The sequence below is a fragment of the Notolabrus celidotus genome, chromosome 2, assembly GCF_009762535.1.
Source record: "Notolabrus celidotus isolate fNotCel1 chromosome 2, fNotCel1.pri, whole genome shotgun sequence".
Lineage (NCBI taxonomy): Eukaryota > Metazoa > Chordata > Actinopteri > Labriformes > Labridae > Notolabrus > Notolabrus celidotus.
This window is the reverse complement of record NC_048273.1, coordinates 6,780,849-6,805,730: the sequence shown is the minus strand read 5'-3', so window position 1 is coordinate 6,805,730 and position 24,882 is coordinate 6,780,849. Positions and strand designations below refer to the sequence as shown.

Genomic DNA, 24,882 nt, shown 5'->3' with positions numbered 1-24,882 from the left:
TCTTGTCCAATGAGCATCGTCCTGAGGGTTTCATTGACCAATCACAGACTTGGTGCTACCCGGCCGTGTCTGTGTCAGAGAGGCGTTGAGAGGCTCGTCTCTTCAGGGGAGAAAACAGTGTTTTTATCCAAGGTAAGTTGTTTTAAGTTATATTATTACAGTTTTCAGTTCAAACACACTCACAGCTTGGATCCTGGTCGTGTTTAAAGAAGCAGGCTTGTCTGCGGCTGTATTAATGCTCGCAGCTGAATAACGGTGTTATATTATCGGACAGGCTGCAGGCTGCGGGGATGCTGTTACCTCGGGCATGTTTATGGGGTTTCTGTTTATAACTGACTGTGAAATATATTATTTTACTGAAACTTTCATGTTATACAAATTAAATAGATAAATAAACATGGATAAGGTGATGTGTTGTCTCTGTAAACCGAATATAAAGTGTTAATATTAAACACATGGCAGCAGCACAGACTCTACTGTCTTCAGTAAGAAGTTAACTGTCATGTTGTTACTTTTAAATCATCATATTGAGTCAGATTAAGACCACACAAGTCTTCTTTCCTAAGCAGCCTTCACATATCTTACATTATTTACTTCCTCAGTTTGTCTTGTGTTGATAGAATAACTCTGACATCTTATTTTCACGTTCAGAGTGATGTGATCTGTTGTTTTTACACTCAATCCCAGCACTTCCCATTGCATTATTATCTTTTATTAGATGCATTCAATGAATTTAAATCTTCTTTCTTTTTTGCATATGAGCAACTTATTCAGACCCCTCCCCCCCTGCATGTTTTACATCTCCTCTTTCATCTCTTCACATTCAGATGCAGTTCATGCTCTTATTCAGCCGACAAGGCAAACTAAGACTTCAGAAATGGTACGTGCCATTGTCTGATAAAGAGAAGAAGAAGATCACCAGAGAGTTGGTGCAGACGGTCCTGGCTCGAAAGCCCAAAATGTGCAGCTTCCTGGAGTGGCGGGACCTGAAGGTTGTGTATAAGAGGTGGGTAGAGGAATGGGATGTCTGTACAGACAAGTTTGCTGTGTGTGAGTGCTCACTGAATAGACATTTTCACACTTCCGTGGGCAATTCATAGACCTGTCAGTCCTGTCATCCTGTCAAAGTGTTACCAAAGAGACAAGGGCATCATGGCTGCATGCAGACTCTAACAAGAGGCTATTAATTTTGCCTCATTATATCCTGTTGCTGTGCCAACAGACAGGCTGGCAGACTATCTGTGAACCTGAGTGACCCAACAAGGCCAGACAAACACAGCACGCACCAGACAGTGACTTAACAGCATTTCACAGATATTTACAGTGGGGCAAAAAAGTATTTAGTCAGCCACTGATTTTGCAAGTTCTCCCACTTAGAAAGATGAGAGAGGTCTGTAATTTTCATCGGAGGTACACTTCAACTATGAGAGACAAAATGAGAAAAAAAATCCAGGAAATCACATTGTAGGATTTTTAAAGAATTTATTTGTAAATTATGGTGGAAAATAAGTATTTGGTCAATAACAAAAGTCCAACTCAATACTTTGTAACATAACCTTTTTTTGGCAATGACAGAGGTCAAAGTCTTCACCAGGTTTGCACACACTGTAGCTGGTATTTTGTCCCATTCCTCCATGTAGATCTCCTCTAGAGCAGTGATGTTTTTGGGCTGTCGCTGGGCAACACAGACTTTCAACTCCCTCCACAAATTTTCTATGGGGTTGAGGTCTGGAGACTGGCTAAGCCACTCCAGGACCTTGAAATGCTTTTTACGGAGCCACTCCTTCATTGCCCGAGCGGTGTGTTTGGGATCATTGTCACGCTGGAAGACCCAGCCACGTTCCATCTTCAATGCTCTCACTGATGGAAGGAGGTTTTGGCTTAAAATCTCACGATACATGGCCTCGTTCGTTCTTCCCCTAACACGGATCAGTCGTCCTGTCCCCTTTGCAGAAAAACAGCCCCAAAGCATGAGGTTTCCACCCCCATGCTTCACAGTAGGTATGGTGTTCTTGGGATGCTACTCAGCGTTCTTCTTCCTCCAAACACGACAAGTTGAGTTTTTACCAAAAAGTTCTATTTTGGTTTCATCTGACCACATGATATTCTCCCAATCCTCTTCTGGATCATCCATATGCTCTCTGGCAAACTTCAGACGGGCCTGGACATGTACTGGTTTAAGCAGGGGGACACGCCTGGCGCTGCAGGATTTGAGTCCCTCTCGGCGTAGTGTGTTACTGATGGTAGCCTTTGTTACTTTGGTCCCAGCTCTCTGCAGGTCATTCATCAGGTCCCTCCGTGTAGTTCTGGGATTTTTGCTCGCCGTTCTCATGATCATTTTGACCCCACGGGATGAGATCTTGCAGATCGAGGGAGATTATCAATGGTCTTGAATGTCTTCCATTTTCTATAATTGCTCCCACAGTTGATTTATTCAAACCAACCTGCTTGCCTATTGTAGATACACTCTTCCCAGCCTGGTGCAGGTCCACAATTTTCTTCCTGCTGTCCTTCGACAGCTCTTTGGTCTTGTCCATGGTTGAGTTTGGAGTCTGACTGTTTGAGGCTGTGGACAGGTGTCTTTTATACAGATAACCAGTTCCAACAGGTGCCATTAATACGAGTGGAGGACAGAAGAGCTTCTTAAAGAAGAAGTTACAGGTCTGTGAGAGCCAGAAATCTTGCTTGTTTGTTGGTGACCAAATACTTATTTTCCACCATAATTTACACATAAATTCTTTAAAAATCCTACAATGTGATTTCCTGGATTTTTTTTTTCTCATTTTGTCTCTCATAGTTGAAGTGTACCTCTGATAAAATTTCAGACCTCTCTCCTCTTTCTAAGTGGGAGAACTTGCAAAATCAGTGGCTGACTAAATACTTTTTTGCCCCACTGTATGTACCACTTAACTCAGAGGGTTTATTCATTTTAGTATTTTGAGTTTTTTGGCTACAACACTTGAATAGACTCTTGTTGCATCCCATTCAGGCTGAAGCGTTAATTAATGAGTGACCAGAGATAATGCATCTGTACTTTGTCATGCAACAGTAGTCAGCATATTCCTCACTGTCCTCCCTTCTAAGACAGGAGGTCTTAAATAAGGTCTGAATATTGAAGTCGCATTTCTCTAACCTGCTGTATATTTCTCTGGAATTGAAGGGGAAGAGGTCAGACGCTGTTTATTTCTTGGAGGACATGGGTCAACACTGCTGAGACGTAATGGTTTAAAGGTGCTTTAAAGGGCCACAGACATTTGGAGATCCACTTTTCTTTTTATGTTTTTGACATTTAGTGAGAAGAAACAGAAAAGAAAAGGTGTCAGGTCAGGGTTTTACCCTGCAGCAAAGAGAGCCTGAGGACATCCAGAGGAAACAGTTTTTCATACAACAAAAACTAAAGTGATCCTTCAGAATATGAGGGTAGTTTGTTATCGCAAGGGTTTAAATTAGCATATTTTTGTTCTAGTGACCTACATTATTTTTTATGAATGTGCCAAACGACCTGTTGTAGCTACTAAATGATCAGTATGATGTATTTGGATCGCTTTTCATATCAGACTATGAGTCCAAAACACAAATATATTCACTTCTTTGTTTTGGTGTTACCAAGAAAAGAGCCAAAAACCTCCATTAGAGAAGCAGCAGATGATCAAAATTGTGACTACACATTTCATTGATCAGTTATTGAAGCTCAGTGAACACAGGTTAATGCAACCCCATCCTCCAAACTTTGTCCTCATGTTTCCAAATGAACCAGTAAGAAGCCATCATAACAGGACTGCCTCCAAGTGCAGTTTCCTCTTGCTGTGCCTGCTAGGTCGCCATATTAGTCAGCCACAGTGAAAGTGCTGTCTCACTCCTCTGTACCACAAATACTTCACAACTGAGCCGAGGCTTTTGTATTTCCGGAGCTTTGCAATCACTCAGCAAATGAGGATGTAGAGACGCATCAAACAGCTCGCTCATAAACGAATAAATAACAGAAGTTCATGGTGGAACAGTTCCAGTCAGTGTTGGGTTTTAGATCTTAAACCATCACCATGTTGCCCTCCTGTCCTGCTGCTTGCAAGGGATCAACTGACCCGCTCCTTTATTAGCCAATCATCACATGCTTATAGAGTGCCTCAGGGATTAACCAGGGATAAGGAAGCATGGCAGAATGTGGCTTAGCTCACACAGCCTCCTGCATCCTGCTCCTGGCTCTTAAATGAATACCCTGAGCACAGTATTCAGCCATCTTTGATTATAACAGAAGTGCTCTCTCAGCAGTTCTGCAGTGAGCTGGGAAACACCATATATCACTCTGAGATCCTGGCTAATTGTTAAAATGCAAAAAGTCAGCTCTTCCGGTGTTTACTTTGTCAGGCTGAAGCTGCAGTGTCACTTTGTTTGTGTCTGTTAAACGCTGATGAGGAGTAAAAGTAGGTTCTCTTGTCACCGTGTTGCAGATACGCCAGTTTGTACTTCTGCTGCGCCATCGAAGACCAGGACAACGAGCTCATCACGCTGGAGATCATCCACAGATACGTGGAGCTGCTCGACAAATACTTTGGCAGCGTGAGTTTCTGCTGTGGCTTTACATCTACGCTTTGTGTGTCTGTGCCAGTGGTTAATCATGCCTTCTTTGAATCCCATTCAACAGGTGTGTGAGCTGGACATTATCTTCAACTTTGAGAAGGCTTATTTCATTCTTGATGAGTTCCTGCTGGGTGGAGAAGCTCAGGAAACGTCCAAAAAGAACGTGTTAAAGGCCATCGAGCAGGCTGACTTACTGCAGGAGGTAAGACTTCGAATGAAATCCATGTGGGGACAATACTGGTCTCATACTAATGAGTGTCTCTCTCCTGCTCCTGCATCATTAGTAATCTGCCCTCACTCTCCACTGCAACCCTGTCCACATTTGTGAAATTTCAGATCAAAGTCAGCATGAAAGAGAGAGTGAGAGGAGGGGATCGGAGAGTGAGGGAGGAATTCACTCACAAAAAGGATGTCATAACTTGCATACATTATCTGCCACGTCTCAAGTTCCAGTTCAGAACAGCTACTGTGCTAATGACATTACAGCGTAGACTTGCACAGGACACATCAAGGCAGTTTCAGGGCCGGGTCGGAGCCGGTGCTCAATTGAGAACCAGTTTTCTGTGTTTCGACTGCAAGGGTTGCGTCTCTCCCGGTGTTACGGTTTTAAAAGTGACCCTGTAAACTGGAGACCTTCAGCTGAACGTGTCAGTGTTTGTGGAGTTTACACAGCTGTTGAAACACAGAGGGAGTTCCTGGGAATGCAAACTAGTTTAGTTTTTATTAAGATTCAAAATGTCCTCATCAGATATTTAATGATCGTCTGAAGACGTTTATGAGGGATGCATCAGGCTGAGAGTCTCCAGTTAACAGGGTCGCTGTTTAAACCAAAACACCGGCCAATCTCTGTGTTAGGGACCAAGCAGTAAAGCACAAGACACAGGTGTAAGTTTTAAAGAGAAGTGTTTTTTTATTTTAACCAAAATTATAATTACTAGGCCTATAAAAGAGGTCAACTTAACATAACTCAATTTAACACAGCAAAAGGTGAAGTGTGAGCTAAACAAACAGACCTGACACAATGAGCCATTAAGGAACTTATATAGTGGTTGAGCCAAACCAAGTTTAACTCAAGGGGTAAACCAAATGGACGCTTAATCAAACTGAACTCAAAGTAATACTAACTAAGCCCAAACCCCCCCATGACATCAGAGCCGATGATTTGCTCCACTCAGCTGGCTTCAGTATAAAAGTCCCTTTCACCCTTAGCCACGCCTTTTGTTCATTCCAGGAAGTGCCATGATCCGACAGCCAGGTAACTCACTGTGTGGCTCCAGCCATCACACCCTGCCACGGCTTTTTGAGTTCAAAAGGATTTTAAAGCGCTTATCTCCTCTCACGTGTTGATTCAGTGAATCCATCTGTGATGAAATATAGCACCATCTAAAACAGCACCAACTGAGTCTCTTCCATGCTAACAGGCTAACTGTTGTGTTGCTCATAATGATACCTGCCTGTCCGTCTGCTTCTATGGTGTCATCTGTGATGAATGGCCTCATCTTTGTGTAACTCCCTCCAGTCAAGACACAGACACAAGGCGTTCCTTTTCTTACGGGCATTTATTTTGCACAATCTGTGCCTTTGAGCATTTAATAAAAATCATAATATCAGCTTGATGAAGCTTAAACACAAATTACATAAACACATAACACACTACTTATCAAATCAAATCAATATACACAGAAACTTTATGCTGTTTAACTTATAATCACATCAAAGAAAATAATTCGGCCACACAAACAAACTTTAACACATACCTCATTGACCCCATGAACTGAAAGGGAGTAAAAATGAAAATTCTGGCTTCCCAGGTCTTTCAATGTGCAGCAGCTTCCTTCTCTCTGCATTAACCTTGCTGCATGGCAAGCATGAGGTGCATCTTGCTAAGCCCGGCCCCTTTCTCATGTTCTGGAAGCTTTCACTTTCTATTGGGAATAAACTCTTATGAACTTATATTAAACAGCTAAATGTTACAATGTTACAATGTTATAATGTCATTTAGCAGACGCTTTTATCCAAAGCGACGTACATACGAGAACAAGAACAACACAAGCAAAGATCTAGACAAGAGGAAACAAGATCAGTAAGAGTAACAAAGTGCTTCAAGTCAATTTGGGTGCAGGTACTGCCAAGCAGTGTAAAGGCAATGCACAAAAGTAAATAAGGAACATCTACAATGAAGCAACCAAACCATTTAAGACCTTCCATTATCATCATCAACAATTAACATCACCACAATAATGACCAAAGTACCAAGTGCTGGGTCACTCAAGAGCTGAACACAGATTCCCAGAGTAGAGCAGGACAGTGTGAGTCAACTGTAGCTGGAAGACATGATCTGCCTCTGGGGACAACAGTGGAGAACAGTCTAGCTAAGTGCATAGTGCTTCCTAAAGAGCTGGGTCTTTAGCTGTCTTTTGAAAGAAGAGAGGGACTCTGCAGATCGATAAATATTTTAACCTTAAATTATTCTAATCTTTAACTTTAATTATTATATGAATTGAAATGAATTAAATTAATGAACTTTAATCACTGGCAGCTACACTTTGTTTTACTGCCCTCTACTGGTCTGGTGGTGTAGTGCATTTTTTTTTTCCTCCATACGTCACTGGCCTGATTTGCACAATCTACCGGGACTTCAGCCTGCGGTCGAAACACAGACAACAACGGGGGGCACAGGAACCTTTTAGTCCAGGGTAAAGTAGTTCTGGAGGCTAAAATTACCCTGGAACTCTTGTTCGAGATGCACCTTTTGGGACCTCGTGTGATCACGAAAAGCCAGGAGCAACATCAGCACCGTTGTCCGCCATCGTTGTTATTGTGAGGGAAAGTTCATGCTAGCGCTGCTGGGAAAAGCGGTCACATAGAAGTGACGTCAGAAAGTTCGCCAGTTCTGAACCAGCGCGAGAACCAGCCTGGGGTGTTAGCCTAGGTGTCCATACGCCCAGGAAACAGTCTTGCAAAACCACGCATGATGCTGCCTCATCCCGTCTTCATCCCTGCTGCAGTGATCACTCTAAAGTCTGAGTGCTGCACCCCTTACATCTGTGCTTCAGTCTGCACCATCTCCCTGAAAACAACAGTAATCCCACTTTAACTGCGTGATGTTATCAGAGCTGCTGATTGTGAATGGGATTCTTTTAGCATTGAGTGTCATTTGCATAGAAAGAGACTGATGTCTCGCCCAATGTTGCGTAGTCGCACAGTGACTCATTAACTTCACATGTAAGTAGCAGAGACGCTTCTGAATTGGCAGCTTAGTCACAGTCTGAGTCTGAGGGGGGGAATGAGACTGTTTCTGTTTTCTTATGTGTGAAGGTAAAGTGGCTTCAAGAGTCGGCTCAAACTTGTGTGTCCTCAGAATACCTCACACCAGTTCTGCTTCCTTCTAAAGTTAGGAAACTGAACATTTCAGTCCTGGTGGGTTTGGGGATGTACCCGGTGGTTAATTTGACAGTTTGACTTTTCATATGATGAGTCTCTTTACATTTCACTCAGTGTTATTTTGTTTTTTTGTAAATGAAAGTCAAACTATTTTCATAATCCATCAATAAGACCCAACATCAAGACCGGATAACATCCAGTCCCATTTTACAGACAGGACTCAGTCTGAGCTCATCTTAATCCACCATGAGCAGAGCACTTTGAAGCATTTAGCAAGTTACAGTGGCAAGGACAAACTTCCTTTAACAGGCAGAAACCTCCAGCAGGACCAGACTCATGTTAGACACACATCTGCTGAGACCGTGTTGGAGAGAGGGATAGAGGGAGATGAAGAGAGGGAGAGAGATGATAGTGGTGAGACGGATAGTAGTAGTTGTAGCAGCTGGAGTCTGGCACGTCCACAGCAGAAGAGATCCAGAGGAACCTACGACTAGGGAGCTCAGGGACTCCAGAAAGGTCTATGGTTAGTAACTTTAAGGGGACAGGGAGAGTTAAAGTAAGTGATCGGGAGGTTGGGGGGGGAGATAGGATCGTCAAATTTCTCTGATGACAGATTTTCAGGCTGAATAATTTTAATTTCCCAGTCCAGGAAGTCATCGCAGACTTTGGAAAACACTGATAGACATTGTTAATCTCTTCTACATTTGACAGACCGAACAGCTTATTGATCACTCAAGGAAATAATGAACAGATTAATTGACAATTAAAATACCAGCGCAGATGTCTTGGTACTTTATTGATCCCCATTGAGGGAAATTATGTTTGGATGCATTATCAGCGAGTCCACACGTCTCTGATTCACCCGAATAAACACAGAACAGTTAGCAAAGAGTTTGATGTTTGGATGAAACTGTTTCATTAGTGACAAATGTTTGTGAATGCAGTTTTAGTCCAGGACAGGAAAGGTGGACTCTGACTTGTGGTACAGATCCTACACAATGATTGGATTCCTCTTCGGCTCTTTATAAAAAAACTGCTTAATTTCCGTTCCTCTTGTTGCATGAATAAACCACAGAGAATTACGCAACTTCTCTCCGCTAACGTTTGACAAGTTTTTAACTCCTTGTGATTTTTGCTTCCACTGGCTGCTCAGTGCTGTAATGTCTTTTATAAAATGTGCTTGATCTCAATCTCTGCTCACATCTTTCTCCCTTTGCCTTTTTCATTCTCCACTTTTGTGATTTGCAGAATATAGACTTTCAGATGCGCCTGTTCTCAGGTACAGTTTGTAAAGAATAAACTAACGTTTGGTGTAGTTTTTAGATTTGTAGATGTTAAATAGATTCCCACACAACCCTCTAGAGTCAGCGGAAACAACAAACCAGTGACGCTAACATCTCCAGTATCAGGAGAACATGAGAGATATTACAGTTACTGGTTTGTTTTTCTGCTTCTTACTGACCCCTGTCATCTAAAGCACTAACACATACGTCTTCATCAACAGCTCGTTTTCACAGACATGGTTTATAAAAGAGGATCTATGTTTTATTAATGTGTATCTGCTGAGTTATTGAATGAAGAGCATATATTTTGTTTCAAATGTCACTGATACACTGACGATGGTTTGATGGTTGTAGAGAGTGGAGCTCAGGTTTCAGCGCAGAAACAAAGACTCAGTGTCTGCACTGCTGAGACCACACACACACACACACACACACACACACACACACACACACACACATACACACGCACACACACATCCGGCCTGCATTAGCATTTCATTTACAGAGTACAGTCATTACAGTAGCTCTCAGCAGTAAAACACGGTGTCACTGCGTGTCTGCTCCAAAGCATGTTCAGGACAACATCACAGCTGTGCTCTGGATTCAGTCCACAATCATAACTACATATACACCACTAATATATATCAAATGATGTACTGTGTGTCAGTTTGGTAGAGTATTGTTTTGAGTTGTGCTCTCCCCTTTGATATTACAATCGGTTACAGGCAGAGTAATACTGTTTCCCACAGTACAGTGAATGCATCACGGTCGTTCGGTGCTCCATTGCGTTACGGTCGCGGTGGACATTAAAGGTGACATATTATGCAAAAACAACTTTTTAATGGTTCTTTACCTGAAATATGTGTCCCTGGCATGTCTACAAACCCCCTGAAAATGAAAAGAATCCATTCTGCCCCTGTTCTGATTTCTCCACTTTTCTGTAAATGTGTGCTGAAACCAGCCGTTTCAGTTTTCAGTGTTTTTCATACGTCACAACGACATCCGGTCTGTAACGGAAGTCAGAGCTCGGAGCTTGTTCAGCCCATAGACTGTATAAAATACAACTCAACCCCTCCTCTGTTTTTCATTCCCTGCACACGTGTGTGCTAACAAGGAGCTTAGGAGGGAGGCATGCTAGTTGTAGGCTGTCTTAATAAACACAAAGGTCGGTTTTACTCCCCACGTCTGCAGATTTGAAGATCTAGTGGATGATTTCTATTTCTCATGGAAAAGTGCTAGCGCTAGTTAGCATAGCCACATAGCTACATGTTCGTAGCTGTGTACCAAGACACACGTCGACATACTGACAAATCAAACAACAAGAAACACAAAATCTGTGACCACTCGTTCAGAAAGGTCCTGCTGCAGGCGCCTCTCCATCAGGATCAGATTCTGGATCAGATTCAGAGGGTTGAAGTAACGCGGGTCTGGGAGCAGCCAACATGTAAACATTAGATCAACGTGCTGGAGAGCCAAGGCCACATCCACTTCCTGAGGGGGCGTGGTCAGAGAGCTCATTCTCATTTAAAGGCACAGACACAGAAAACAGCCTGTTCTGAGCAGGGCTGAAAAAGAGGGGTTTACAGGCAGACCAAAATCTGATTTCAAAGTGTTTTTTTGAGCAATAAACTTTAAAGACATGTTTTGGGGACCTCTTAGACCAATATATTACGATGAAAAAGAGCGTAATATGTCACCTTTAATATGCTAGAAACAAGGCCAAGGTTTAAAAACTCCAGATATCACCTTTAACAAAAAAAAGGGTTGAGTTACTATTTTTATTTCCAGGCCTTAAAGTCAACACTATATTTTTAAATCCGGAGTGTATTCAGGCGTCCTTATTGTCAGCAGGCAGATGGGTTTGCTGTTTTTGTTTGTTCAACATTTAGTCATTCATTGAGCCAAAAGGCTGCTGCTAATGAGTTCTGGGAAGCCAAATCAGGACACTGCTGACAAACCATTAACTTCCACTGGAGGGAAGAGATGTCAGCTGTTAGAAACACCAACACTGATCCTGTTTTAAGGAATAACAATAAACACAGCAGAGGTTATAAAAATATGGATGTATGTGAGGAACGAGGAGGAAATACACATCAGTAAGTTGAATATCTGCTTGGGGAACATCTCCACATGTCGTAGAGGTGTTCACTGAGAATCTGAACATTGGCAAATCAAGCGATCTGTGAAGCTGCATCAGGTACCTTTATTCTACAGACTTGAAGGTCTCGTCTTCGGATGGTAAGTTCTAAATGTGGGCTGTCACATTGAAGTGAGGAGCTATTTTAAACCTCATGGTTGGTATTCTCACTTTGTCAGAAAGTGGGTCAAAACCTCAAAAGTGGCGATCTACATTTACCCAGAGGGAGAGAGAGAGAGAGCGAGAAAGAAAGAGATCTCTGATTGTCTCAATTCTTTACTCAGAGTGAAGACTGGGAAGGTTTGCCAAATGAGGATCTCTTATAAAGGCTGGAGAGTCCATCCATGAGTCCAGGCGACTGGTAACTACAGTCAGCATGGGTTTTCAGATCTGTGTGCTGTGGACTTTTTACTGCATGCTTTAACTCACAGTGTTTATAACTTCCTTTAACATATATTTACATGTAGTATGTAAGGGGTGTAAAAGGCAAGAGAGGACATCGAGAGGGGATTTCAGATGTGCAACTTCTGCTTCTCTGGAAACTGCTCTCATTGTAAATTATGTAAATGTAAAAAAGTTCATTTAAAGTTCACATTGTTTACCTTGACGTTAAAGAGGTATACTGTCTGTGTGAGGAGACCCCAAGCGGCAACCTCCAGTCGCATCAACCGATCCGTGGACCACGTCCGTGCCGATCCGTGGAGAGGCATCCGTACGGATCACGGATCAACAATGATCCGTTGCACCACTATCTGACAATATCAAAGTTTGTCTACCACTGGCTTAGGGCTTACACAGTCATCATGCTATACCACATTACCCTTCACTGGATTTATAATCAGCTGCAATAAACTTTATTTTAGCATTTTAGAATGCTAGTCATACTTCTGCAGTTATTTTGGTGAAAGTAACTCAAGTAGTGTAACGCATTACAATTCAAAGACAGTAATATTGTAATGTATGGGAGAACCCTGATAGTTCACTGACCTCACTTCATAAAGAGCTCAGATTATAATAGTGCTCTGTTTTGAAATGGCGTTAAAGGTTTGCAGAACGATAACACATCAAGAATTAAAGATGGTGCATGAAGTAAACACTCAACAGAGCGAGGTTTGGCGGTGTGTAAAGACTGATGACAGTAACATCCCTCTGAGTATTATCCTTCACTTATCACAGTACTGTGCTAATGACTGAAGTGCTTGGTTGGTGATCTCAAAGCAGCAGTCTGTTATTCCAGTAGCAGACCATGAAGCAGGAACATATAGAGTTTTTCATGATTGAAGAGGGAAGTTGGTGTTATTGCTGGCTGGAGTTTGGGGGCACATTCAGAGCGAGTGCCTCCGGCTTTAAGGCATTAGTAAGCACACAGAGCAGTAATTACACAGAAAGCATACCACAGGGGATTTGGCTGCAGTTATTTTAATAAGCCTTTAATGAAACATCTCTTAGGAGCCGGACTTTACTGTGGTGCCGGTTAGCAGATCTTCTTTTGGAATAACGATGCCTGGGATGATTTCCTGCTCTGAGCGCACATGTCCTCCTGTAGATGTGTAGATACAGTAGTTAGTGTAGAGACCCTCTGACTCTCATGGTGCCGTTTGTTCACTTTTAAAATGTTTACCTCGCAGGTGTGATGGTCCCAAACATGGTCTCTGAGTCCTCTGGTCTTTTCCAGACTTAGGCCGGCTGAGGTGATTTCTCTGTGTCTGTGGATTTACCGCTAGAGCCCCATAGTCCTAACTTGTGTCCCAGTCGTCTGTATCAGCCCCTCGTGATTAAGACCACCTTCATGGGTTCGTGTTAGCTAGTCTCCTCACAGCTGACCTTACATGTTTGTATTTAAGCAGTGTGTCACCTTCTGTTTGTCTTGGTTCTCATCTTTGTGTAACATTTCATTGATGCTGTCGACTGTGTGATGTTGAATAAGCACAAATCGGCACAGTGCAATGTTCAAATGTGATGAATGTTATGTTCCAGGTATTGTCTGTTTCTACTCGTCCATATTCCCTCCTTTAAAGAAGAAAGTTGAGCTTTTCAGTTATTTTTTCTCCCTTAATTTATCAATCAATCTTTATTTGTACAGCGCCAAATCACAATAAATGCTATCTCAAGACTAGCAGGGCTAGACCACTCTATGTCAAATTATCAACAGAGACCCAACACCAAGTAGGGTTGCAAAATTACAGGGAATTTTCAAAGTTGGAAACTTTCCATGGAAATAAATTGGAATAAACCAGGAATTTAATAAATTGAAGGTTGGCTCTTAATAGGGAACTTAAATATAGCTGGGGAAAATATATTTGAGCATAATCCTGACTAAAACAACCAGATTTCATGCAAGTACAGTTGAATATCTATGCTATTCCTCAATCACATGCACATAGCACACTGCTTACTGCAGGGCTATTGAGACAGAGCACAGGACTATTGAAGCCACACATTTGAGCCTGTGGACTACACAAAGTAGAGTTTTGATGATATTATGTGGTAGGGGAGAACGGGGTTGGTTGTCACATTTATTACTGTTTTGATGATTGCTCATCATCAAAACATCTTTCAATAGTCATTCCTACATTAAATTGAAGCTTAAGGTGTTGGCTTGAAATGTGTATCCCTCTCATTTTCCAACTCATTGTAACAAAGAGGCAATTAACTATCAAAGACACTCTGAAACATTGTGACAACCAACTCCATCACGGGGTTGGTTGTCACACACTATGGGGTTGGTTGTCACACACTATTGGGTTGGTTGTCACACACTGGGGTTGGTTGTCACACACTGGGGTTGGCTGTCACACACTATGGGGATGGTTGTCACACACTATGGGGTTGGTTGTCACACACTATGGGGTTGGTTGTCACACACTATGGGGTTGGTTGTCACACTATGGGGTTGGTTGTCACACACTATGGGGATGGTTGTCCCACACTATGGGGTTGGTTGTCACACACTATGGGGTTGGTTGTCACACACTGTGGGGTTGGTTGTCACACTATGGGGTTGGTTGTCACACACTATGGGGTTGGTTGTCACACACTATGGGGTTGGTTGTCACACACTATGGGGTTGGTTGTCACACACTATGGGGTTGGTTGTCACACACTGTGGGGTTGGTTGTCACACTATGGGGTTGGTTGTCACAATGGTATTTTAATGGGAAAAATCTTTTAAAAAAGGCAAGAAGGCAGAACTAAATTTGAAAGTTTAATTGCACTGACAACTGATAGGCCTACATAACTTAATGCATTTTAACATAAAATGAGGAACATGAACAGGAAACACATCTTTAGGCCAGCCTATATAACAACATAAAGAACAAAACAAATAGGCCTAACAATAATGGCCGACTCAACTAGGCTACATGCAGTCACTGTCTGAGTTACAGTGATGGCAAATGTAGGGTCTGCACACTCCAACTCATTTCACCATGCATGATTTTGCCAACATAGGGGTTGGTTGTTACATGTGACAACCAACCCCAAAGAGAATGTGACGACCAACCCCAACTGGAATTTAATGCTAGCATCAAGGCTAACAACCATCTAACAACTAGTTAGCTAGCTAATAAAAATCTGAACTATAGCTTTCCCCTCACACTTTGTAAGGGTAACACTTGTTTTGTTATAAACCCATCGTTTAAAAGCCTAGAAGAAAAATACTGAGGAGCTGAATATTTACAATTTGACATGGAAAACACAAAAAGTCCTCTCACCTCAAGTTCAGCTGTCTTACTCCAGAGAAGACTATGTAGGTGAGCTCTGATCCTAATTCTGGAAATGTCCATACCCCAATTTGAGAGACAGCGCCCTCTGGTGGCGAGATATATCAGGTGTGCCAACCAACCCATGTGACAACCAACCCTGCTCTCCCCTAATATATTTAACACATTTGATGTGAGGTGCTAATGTTTAACTTATGGGTTGGGTCGGGGAGATGAGTAATATTTAACTCAACATTCATGTTTTTGTTCTTCAATGAAAGAATTGATTGTTCAATAAAATAGTTAACACTTGATAAAGTTCTACTTACAATTAAATCTGTTTTAATTGTGTTATTTTGGATGGATATCTGCTTCTAACAAAACAAATATTTATACTCGGATATGATACCTTTCTAATAAATTACCCTCAATTCCCATTAATTCCCATGGAAAGTTTCCAATTTGGAATATTTCCAAAATTCCCCAGCTTAACTTCCCATGGAAATTTACCAGAAACTTTCCACCCCTTTGCAACCTTAACACCAAGACAGGGTAAGACTCAGTCTTACCCCACCTTAATCCACCATGAGCATTGCACCTCGCAGTGTTTAGCTAGTTACAGTGGCGAGGACAAACTTCCTTAAACAGGCAGAAACCTCCAGCAGGACCAGACTCATGTTAGACACACATCTGCCTCAAACTGAGTTTCGACTGCGGCTAGGAGCATTTTTCAAGATGTATTCTATCAGCCAGTCAGTGAATGCCAATTCATGACAAATGTTATATCAAGAGACACAAATGAGCAAAGCTAGATCACCTTGTTTTTGTTTTCTATTTCACAAAGACTCATTAATCCAGTGAGCAAAACTCAGTGCAGAATTCATCAAGAAGCAGTGGCAAGGCAGAAACCTTAAAGCAGAACCATCATTGGTGGTCGGCCATCTTGTGCCCCTGTTTTTGGGTTTTCAGAGAGAGAAAGGAAAACTGAACAGAGACAGAAATTGAGGGAAGAAGAGAGCTGGAAATAATATGACACAATGGTGGGAGTGAAACCTGTGACTAATGCTTTATTCAGCCGATGAATATGGAGCTTGCGTTTATCACTGAGCTCTACCAGCCCTCCGCCTTCAAAGACAAAATGCAGTGTATATATTCTTTAGGCTGGGTGTAATGGGAAGAGTAGAAAACAACATCCACGTATCATTTCAAAGGCAACCATGAAGAAGAGTAATTTTTCTGTACTTCCTAAAGTCACTCTGTGTTGAGAGTAGCGCGTCTTCAGCGATTCCTCCAGCGTGCCGCTCTGTCTCCTGCATGTCCTGTGAATGAAGTCTCAAAGCGAGGCGGCTGCTGTGACTCTGTTTTCTAAGCTGTGTGTTTCTCTCCCTCAGCCCCGTCATGAGTACTTTAATGTGCCTGTGTACTGAATGACCTCCATCACTGCTGCTCCTGCTGCTGCTGCTGCTGCTGCTGCTCTCCACCCTGCATGCTGAGCTCCTCAGTGCCTGGCACCTTTCTCTCTGCACTCTCAGCACCTGTCATTGTCATTGTTTTCAGGATGTAAAAATATCTTGTGCTCCTGTTTCACGTCCACACATGACAGTTCTGGTACGATACTCTCCCAGTTTAAATAGTGATATGAAAACAGCTGAAGATGTTCACTGGGTGAGATTTCTTTGTGCTCAGGGAAGAAGTGGATCAATGCTATGTTACTGAGAGTTACATCATCTCCTTGTTCTGAAGTTTTCCCCAGAATGTTTCTTTATTATATTTTAACATATGTTATTTGATGATATATTGCTAAGTGTTTCTCCTCTAATGGTTTGTTTTATCCCACCATTTCAACACCTGTCTTTATATTTCTTCATGTTTTCGTCATCCTGACCCAAAGTATGTTTAAATCATAGATTTGCATCAAAGGGTTCAAGCCATGTGTGGAAACCGAAGCTAACTTTGGTGTTTAAATGTAACCCTGAGCTTAACCATGTAGTGTGACGCCTAAACCTCCATGTTTGGATAGATTTAAGGAGAGATTATAGAAAAGACAGGGTCTTTGTGCTGAAAGAGAAAGAGGGAAAATGTTCCAACATGACGCTGATTTCCTTGTATCTGTTCATTCATGTGTCTGAGACTGTTTTAGGAAAATCATCTATGTGTTGAAGTACAGACTCTACTCACTCAACATACTGACAAACCATGCTGCGCTACCACACGACATCATCACCTGTGCGTGTTTACATCCAGGTAGTAGAGCTTTAGAGCATTATGGCAGGAGACTTTAATCAAAGATGCAGCAAAGACACAACACATGATCAGTGTTTCAGGCCTCCAATAAAAAAATATTGATAATGAATTTAACCCTGTAGTAATTATGTTGCTGACTAGCTGACAAGATGATGTTTAATCAAACTCTTCCCTAATATCCCTTACTCTTGTCGTCCACATATTCATATGAGACTGAGCTGAAACTCTCTGTTGTTATTGTTTATTTCTTCTTCACATTAGCATCCAAAACATAATGTTAACAATACCGGCAGATGCTGGTAGTCGTACTTTTAACATTATGGATATGATCCTCAGTCCAGACGCTGTTTCCTTCTTTTGAATCCTTCCAGAGGTCCTGGCAAACTCAAACAACCTAAGGAAAGTTCCTCTCCCATTTAGTGTTTTTTAACCGGACTTCAATTAACACTGCTACGACTTCACAGCATGACATCACAGGACAATGTTTGCCTTAAAGGTGACATATTATGCTCTTTTTCATCAACATATATTGGTCTAAGAGGTCCCCAAAAACATGTCTTTAAAGTTTATTGCTCAAAAAAACACTTTGAAATTAAAAATTTTGGTCTGCCTGTAAACCCCTCTTTTTCAGCCCTGCTCAGAACAGGCTGTTTTCTGTGTCTGTGCCTTTAAATGTGAATGAGCTCTCTGACCACGCCCCCTAAGGAAGTGGATGTGGCCTCGGCTCTCCAGCACGTTGATCTAATGTTTACATGTTGGCTGAATATACACGGTTGCTCACAGACCCGCGTTACTTCAACCCTCTGAATTTGATCCAGAATCTGATCCTGGCGGAGAGGCTGTAACGGAAGTCAGAACTCGGAGCTTGTTCAGTCCTCAACTCCGCCTCCGTTTTTCATTCCCTGCACACGTGTGCTAACAAGGAGCTTAGGAGGGAGGCATGCTAGTTGTAGGCTGTCTTAATAAACACAAAGGTCAGTTTTACTCCCCACGTCTGCAGATTTGAAGATCTAGTGGATGATTTTTATTTTTCATGGAAAAGTGCTAGCGCTAGTTAGCATAGCCACATAGCTACATATTGGTAGCTGTGCACCAAGACACACGTCGACATGCTGACAAATAAAACAACAAGAAACACTAAATCTGTGACCAATTGTTCAGGAAGGTCCTGCTGCAGGCGCCTCTCCGTCAGGATCAGATTCTGGATCAAATTCAGAGGGTTGAAGTAACGCGGGTCTGGGAGCAGCCGTGTATATTCAGCCAACATGTAAACATTAGATCAACGTGCTTGACAGCCGAGGCCACATCCACTTCCTGAGGGGGCGTGGTCAGAGAGCTCATTCTCATTTAAAGGCACAGACACAGAAAACAGCCTGTTCTGAGCAGGGCTGAAAAAGAGGGGTTTACAGGCAGACCAAAATCTGATTTCAAAGTGTTTTTTTGAGCAATAAACTTTAAAGACATGTTTTAAGGACCTCTTACAGCAATATATTTTGATGAAAAAGAGCATAATATGCCACCTTTAAAATCAGACCGTAGCACAGACAACACGTCATGATAGCATGTCAACATTTTTAAAGCTCCTGTGAGGAGTTTTTTGCAGGTAATGAATGTTCCATGAGTTATCAGAAGCAAACAAGACTTTCAGTATAACAATGGTTTAATTCTATCTAGTAATTATTAACTTTGGGGCACCAAAGTCAAGTCATTAAAAGTGCCTCACAGGGGCTTTAATGTTGTTTTTGAACTCAGGTAGGTGATGTTAGAGCAGCTGATGCTGAAGGAATATTTGTATTTGCACTGATCTAGCTAAGGGCTCTTTGTCTTTGAACATTAATAGCATTTAAACACGTCTTAGATAATAAACCTGTAATCTGTTCCTTATTAAAAAGACAGACTGTTGTGATACACTGCAGATATTTTATTACTGTCAATAATAGATTTAATGAATAAACTGTTCATGATTTCTTTGTCAGTGAAGCACACTGGTGTCTTTCTTCAAACAGCTGATTAACCTGTTTATGATGTGTTTCCCTTACATTTGTTTATTTACTTTTTAATTCCAACAAACAAACTTAAAAGCTTCTCCTGAACGCTGCTGAGCTCAGTTTGTTTGCAGACGAAGATGTTCAGCCTCACCAGAGATTCGCCGCTCCAGCAGAAACCACGCTGAGTGTGAAAACTGTGAAGTTGGAGGATAATTCAAAGTGTTGGATTAAAGATGCGGGCTGAACATGTTTGCTCTGTGAATGAAATGACACTTCAGAAGCAGGTTTCTTTTTCTTCCTCTGACATGAAGTTTTCTGCGTGCTGCTCTGATGCGACTCCTCTCTTTACTTTGTGCTGAACCTTGTTTTAGGATGCCAAAGTAAGTGCTTCTCTTTCTTTCTGCCTCACGCTCGCAGCGCCGATGTCCCCCTCTGTAGTGTCTGTGATGTTTTTATGATTTGTGACGTGTTAGCGTGGATGCAGCATCAAATAAATATATTTATGAAACCATTTGTTCTTGGAAAGAAACTCTCCAGAGCACATTTTATGATTTAATAAAGACATAAATGACGGCTGCCTTCTCTTCATGTCTGTCACTGTAAAGCATGAGATACTGACACTCTGGGAGGATGGAGCTATTGTTTATGTTTTGTTTACACCCAAGCTTTTCCTGCAAAACGTCTGCCATGCAAAGTGTTGCACGGTTCAGGTCATCTGTCTTTCATACTGCTTCATTTTTATAGTTGTGCACATGAATATTACATCTGTATAATGATGCAGCTTTGACAAATAATCACAGCTTTAAATTAACAGAATTATGAGGGTGAACTCAACTTTATGACTCATAGGTTTCTGTTTGTTCCCTCAAACGTCTGCATGAGAAGCACCAGGCTTCCAAATCATTCAATATTAAACTGTCTGCATAAATATCAGAGTCCAAGGAACTGATGCCCGGCTTTGTGTGTTTATCATGCCTGTGCAGGAGCATGCTGCAACATTCCTGCTGTCAGTTTCAAACTAATCAAATCTAATTAGATCGCAGTGACTCAGAAAACAAGCAAAGCAATGCACCGCAGAGAGGAGGAAGGGGACTTCAAGCCAGATAAGCATGAATGGAACAATGATTGATTTAAAATATTTTATACTATATGTTTTGGCATTGTCCTTCTTTGAAGAGTTTCTGGAGAAACATTTTTTTTTCAAAGTTATATACGTGACCATGTCCTGCATGTCTTCCCCCACTCTGTAGGTCAGGTTTAGGGATCAAGTCCACTGACAAATACTGTAGGTTAGGTTTAAGGATCAAGTCGACTGACAAATACTGTAGGTTAGGTTTAAGGATCAAGTCGACTGACAAATACTGTAGGTTAGGTTTAGGGATCAAGTCCACTTGCAAATACTGTAGGTTAGGTTTAGGGATCAAGTCCACTTGCAAATACTGTAGGTTAGGTTTAGGGATCAAGTCCACTGACAAATACTGTAGGTCAGGTTTAGGGATCAAGTCCACTTGCAAATACTGTAGGTTAGGTTTAGGGATCAAGTCCAGTGACCAATACTGTAGGTTAGGTTTAGGGATCAAGTCCAGTGACCAATACTGTAGGTTAGGTTTAGAGATCAAGTCCACTGACAAATACTGTCGGTTAGGTTTAGAGATCAAGTCCACTGACAATTACTGTAGGTTAGGTTTAGGGATGAACCCCAAGTGGTTAGGGTTAGGGTAAGTGTTGGGTGAGGTGATATATTGCGAGTTAGCCCAAAGGTTAGGTTTAGGGATCAAGTCCAGTGACCAATACTGTAGGTTAGGTTTAGGGATCTCTCTACTCCCCATGTCTCCTGTCTCTTTTCAGCTGTCCTATCATAAGGACACAAAAGCCCAAAAATATAACTTTAAAAAAATAATGATAAATAAAAAAAACAAGGTCTTCTTGCAAAATGATTTAAATATCAGAGTATAATTTGGAGGGTAAACTCAACAGAATTACAAAATTATACAGTCAAAACTTCTTTTACTGCTCATTTTCATTTGCAAACATGAACAGGATGAGATAGCGAAAACGAAAGATATACTACTTTGTCCACAGGGGGCGCCAAAATCAACACAAACAGAATTTCTTTACAGGAGCTTTAATGTAACTAAAAAATGTATCTGAAAAGATATTTTAGAGCAGAAAGATTTGCATAATATTTCTGACCCTAATGAGCGACCAGTTCATCAAAATAGCCGTCCACTGTAGTGACCTCTATGCATGAAAGGGTTAATCCACATATTGATGTACTGTGCACAACTTCTGCCTCTAATAACAACTTTAAAATCTTAAATAATGACAGGATGAAAAGTGTCACCGTTACTCCAGGACATCACACCGTCTGAGAGGTTTCCCTCCAGTGTTTCTGTGTGGGTTTTTTTTTGAGTGATGCTGTTGTTGCTGTGTAAACCTACTGTAGTCAGTGTGTGTGTGTGTGTTGTGTGTGTGTTGTGTGTTAAGTCAGCCCGCTCTAGCTGTGGTTCATGTCTCCCTCCGCAGGAAGCAGACGCCCCGCGCAGCGTGCTGGAGGAAATTGGACTCACATAAACACGGCTCTCCTCGTCTTCATCCACCCATCACACACTCCTCCATCTGCCACCTGGATCCTCTGCTGTACCGAAGAGAGGAACTCCACTTCACCTCTCACATACACACACACACAGACACACAGACACACACACACACACACACACACACACACACACACACACACACACACACACACACACACACACACACACACACACACACACACACACACACACACACACACACACACATTGTTTTCTACTTCTTTTTTCCAGACAACAATAATGTAGCATTGTTTGGGCATTTCCTACTGAGTTAATTATTCCTTGCGTGTGCTGATGTTTACTGCTACAAAGAGAAACTCAATATATTTATGTTTTCATGTTTTTACAGCCTTTTAATCCACATCATGATGCTGTACTGAACAACCAGATTGATTTTAATGTGACCACGTTACTCTGTGAAGTATATTTATTGAACAGAATATGAAACGTAAAATAGGATATATTGTAAAGGGAAGTCAAAGTATTACATTAGCTGAACCAAAGATTTAAATCACACCTCTTCTGTGTTGCATTGAGATAATCCTGAACAGGTCACACACACTGTAAACATCAGTCTGAGGGGGAGATCACAGCTGATGAATTCGATAATGACTGTCAATGTTGTTTGTCTTGTTATTGGTGTTCTCTCAGTTTACAGGCCAGTATCACTCTTATTACACGGGACTTCCACCAGATCCGTGTCCGGTCCGTCTCCGATCCGCTGCGGTCCGGCTCCATACTACTTACTAATGTAGTAGGCAGTAGGTGCTGCCTGCTAGATACTGCGTTTGAATTTAGTATGAAGTATGACTGTTCTGTTCGATCTGTCATGCAGCATGCTGAGCCAGACGTCACTGGATTTCCGGTTTCAAACAGCGGAGGTAAACAACGGCAAGCCGATAGAGAAAATGCTTATTTAGCATCACTAATGATTTAAAAAGATGAGAAGGGGTTTGTGTGGAATTCAATAACTTTCACATTACCCCAAAACTGAGTTCCCCCCGTCAAAAAAGAAGGAAAAAGAAAAGGAGGAGCGAGCGCTGTGCATTGTGGGAAACAGCATGCGAGGGAGACAGGTCTGATCATCGGCTGTTTCCGAAATCTCCTACTATACTAGCAGTACGTACTGATTTTTCCAATATTCAGTATGTAGTATGTGAACAAGACCAAAATCTGCAGTAAGCCAAAACTCCCCGGATGTCTACTGATTCAGGAAAATATCTCAGCATGCATCGGACCAGTCTGCCTCTCGTACTGTTTCCCATAATGCACAGCGCTCGTTCTGCTTTTTCTTTTTCCTTATTTTTTGACGGGGGAAATCCGTTTCATTCGTATGACGTGTATTTATTTTTTAAAGTTTGACTGCTCCCCCATTCAAATGAATGAGGGAGACAGAGTTTTTGACCTATACTGCAGCCAGCCACCAGGGGGCAGATACTCCGCTGAAAGCTTCACCACCAGCCGAGCCGGATGCTCCCCTGGGTCTGATGCATACTAGGAAATTTTCTCGAATCAGTAGACATCCCGGGAGTTTTGGCATACTGCAGATTCTGCTCTTGTTCACTTACTACTTACTACACACTGAGTTTTGGCGAAATCAGTACGTACTACTAGTATAGTAGGCAGTTTCGGAAACAGCCAAGGATTCTCTTCCTCCTCTCCTCATCCATTTTGTCTTTCTGGTCCTCTGAAAACCACTAACCCGTTGACTCCAGGCATGCCTCCGCTCAAAATGCCTTTTTGTTTTCATAGTTAAGTTAAAAACGATCTGAAATAACACAGTCAAGTCAACTTTATTTATATAGCACATTTAAAAACAACCAGTGTTGGCCAAAGTGCTTTACAAGGTAAAAAGTAAAAATTACATGAAGACAACAATAAACAACACAACATAACAGGATATTAATGTCCTCTTCACGAGTAGAAGGCCAAAGAGAAGAGATGGGTCTTCAACAAAGATTTAAAACATTCAACAGTTGGGGCCGATCTTAATTGGAGTAGCAAGCCATTCCAGAGCTTGGGGGCCGCTGCTGCAAAGGCTCGGTCTCCCCGGGTTTTAAGGCGACTTTTAGGCACATCCAGGAGCAGCTGGTTTGTTGAACTCAGTGCTCGGGTTGGGTTGTGAGCATGGAGAAGATCAGCCAAGTAGGATGGTGCCAATCCATTTAGGGCCTTGTATGTTAAAAGTGCAACTCTGTGCAAACACAGAGTGTTTTATTCTGAAAATTAACCGGGTTTTTATTTTGTTTTGGTACCTGACTTCCTGCCCCGCTCCGTCTGCTCTGTGCTGAATTGATGCGTCATGCTCCAGCATCCCGCAAAAATAGAAGTCCTACATATCTGATCCGTTGCGTTCTGACCTGCAGTAGCCGGAGCGCAACGGAGCGGATCCAATGGAAGTTAACACATTGACTAGAATAGAAACCTATCAGATTTGGTGCCGTGACGGATCAGAGACAGCCTGGACACGGATCTGGTGGAATTTGGCCTTTATTGTCTGTCATTATGCCACCTCATATCAGCACATTTATCATATTAATACATGAAGTCAATCTGCAGCCTCTCACTTTGTGTGTTTTTAGATTTAAGAGACATCAGACCAACATGTCTGTGGAAGCTGTAACCAGTCAGACCCTCAAAATGTCAATCATAGTCCAACCTCACCACTAGATGAAACTCAATCTTGCACATTTCTCCTTTGAACCAAACAAGTTGTTTTTTTTTCCATATAAACTTAGATTACAAATCTGGTGAATGCAGCTTTAATTTCACGCATGGTGTTGTCACAGACATGTTAGTGCTGAAGAGAGCGTGCATGAAACAGCAACAGAGTCAGAACCGTAGCAGACTGTTCAAGAATTTAAATCACTGTTAAAAAAAAGGGATAAAAGAGAAACATAAAATGGCCTTGGACACGAAACTGTACGATCATCTAAAACAGCATTGATCTGTATTACATGTTGCACT

The 24,882-nt window shown here is 41.9% G+C and overlaps 1 protein-coding gene across 2 annotated transcripts; it reads left to right on the top strand.

Annotated features, from left to right (window-relative positions):
* The first annotated feature begins 41 nt into the window (after positions 1–41).
* LOC117807801 (AP-1 complex subunit sigma-2) lies at positions 42–22,038 on the top strand. 2 transcript variants are annotated; one of them, XM_034677206.1, is made up of 5 exons: positions 42–132; positions 828–1,006; positions 4,449–4,557; positions 4,643–4,780; positions 21,842–22,038. In XM_034677206.1, the coding sequence occupies exons 2-5, from the start codon at positions 828–830 to the stop codon at positions 21,887–21,889; spliced, it is 474 nt and encodes a 157-aa protein (XP_034533097.1). In that variant the 5' UTR covers positions 42–132; the 3' UTR covers positions 21,890–22,038. The 2 variants fall into 2 exon arrangements, with proteins under 2 accessions (XP_034533097.1, XP_034533105.1); XM_034677214.1 differs by lacking the exon at positions 21,842–22,038 and adding an exon at positions 16,475–17,441.
* The last annotated feature ends 2,844 nt before the right edge of the window (positions 22,039–24,882 follow it).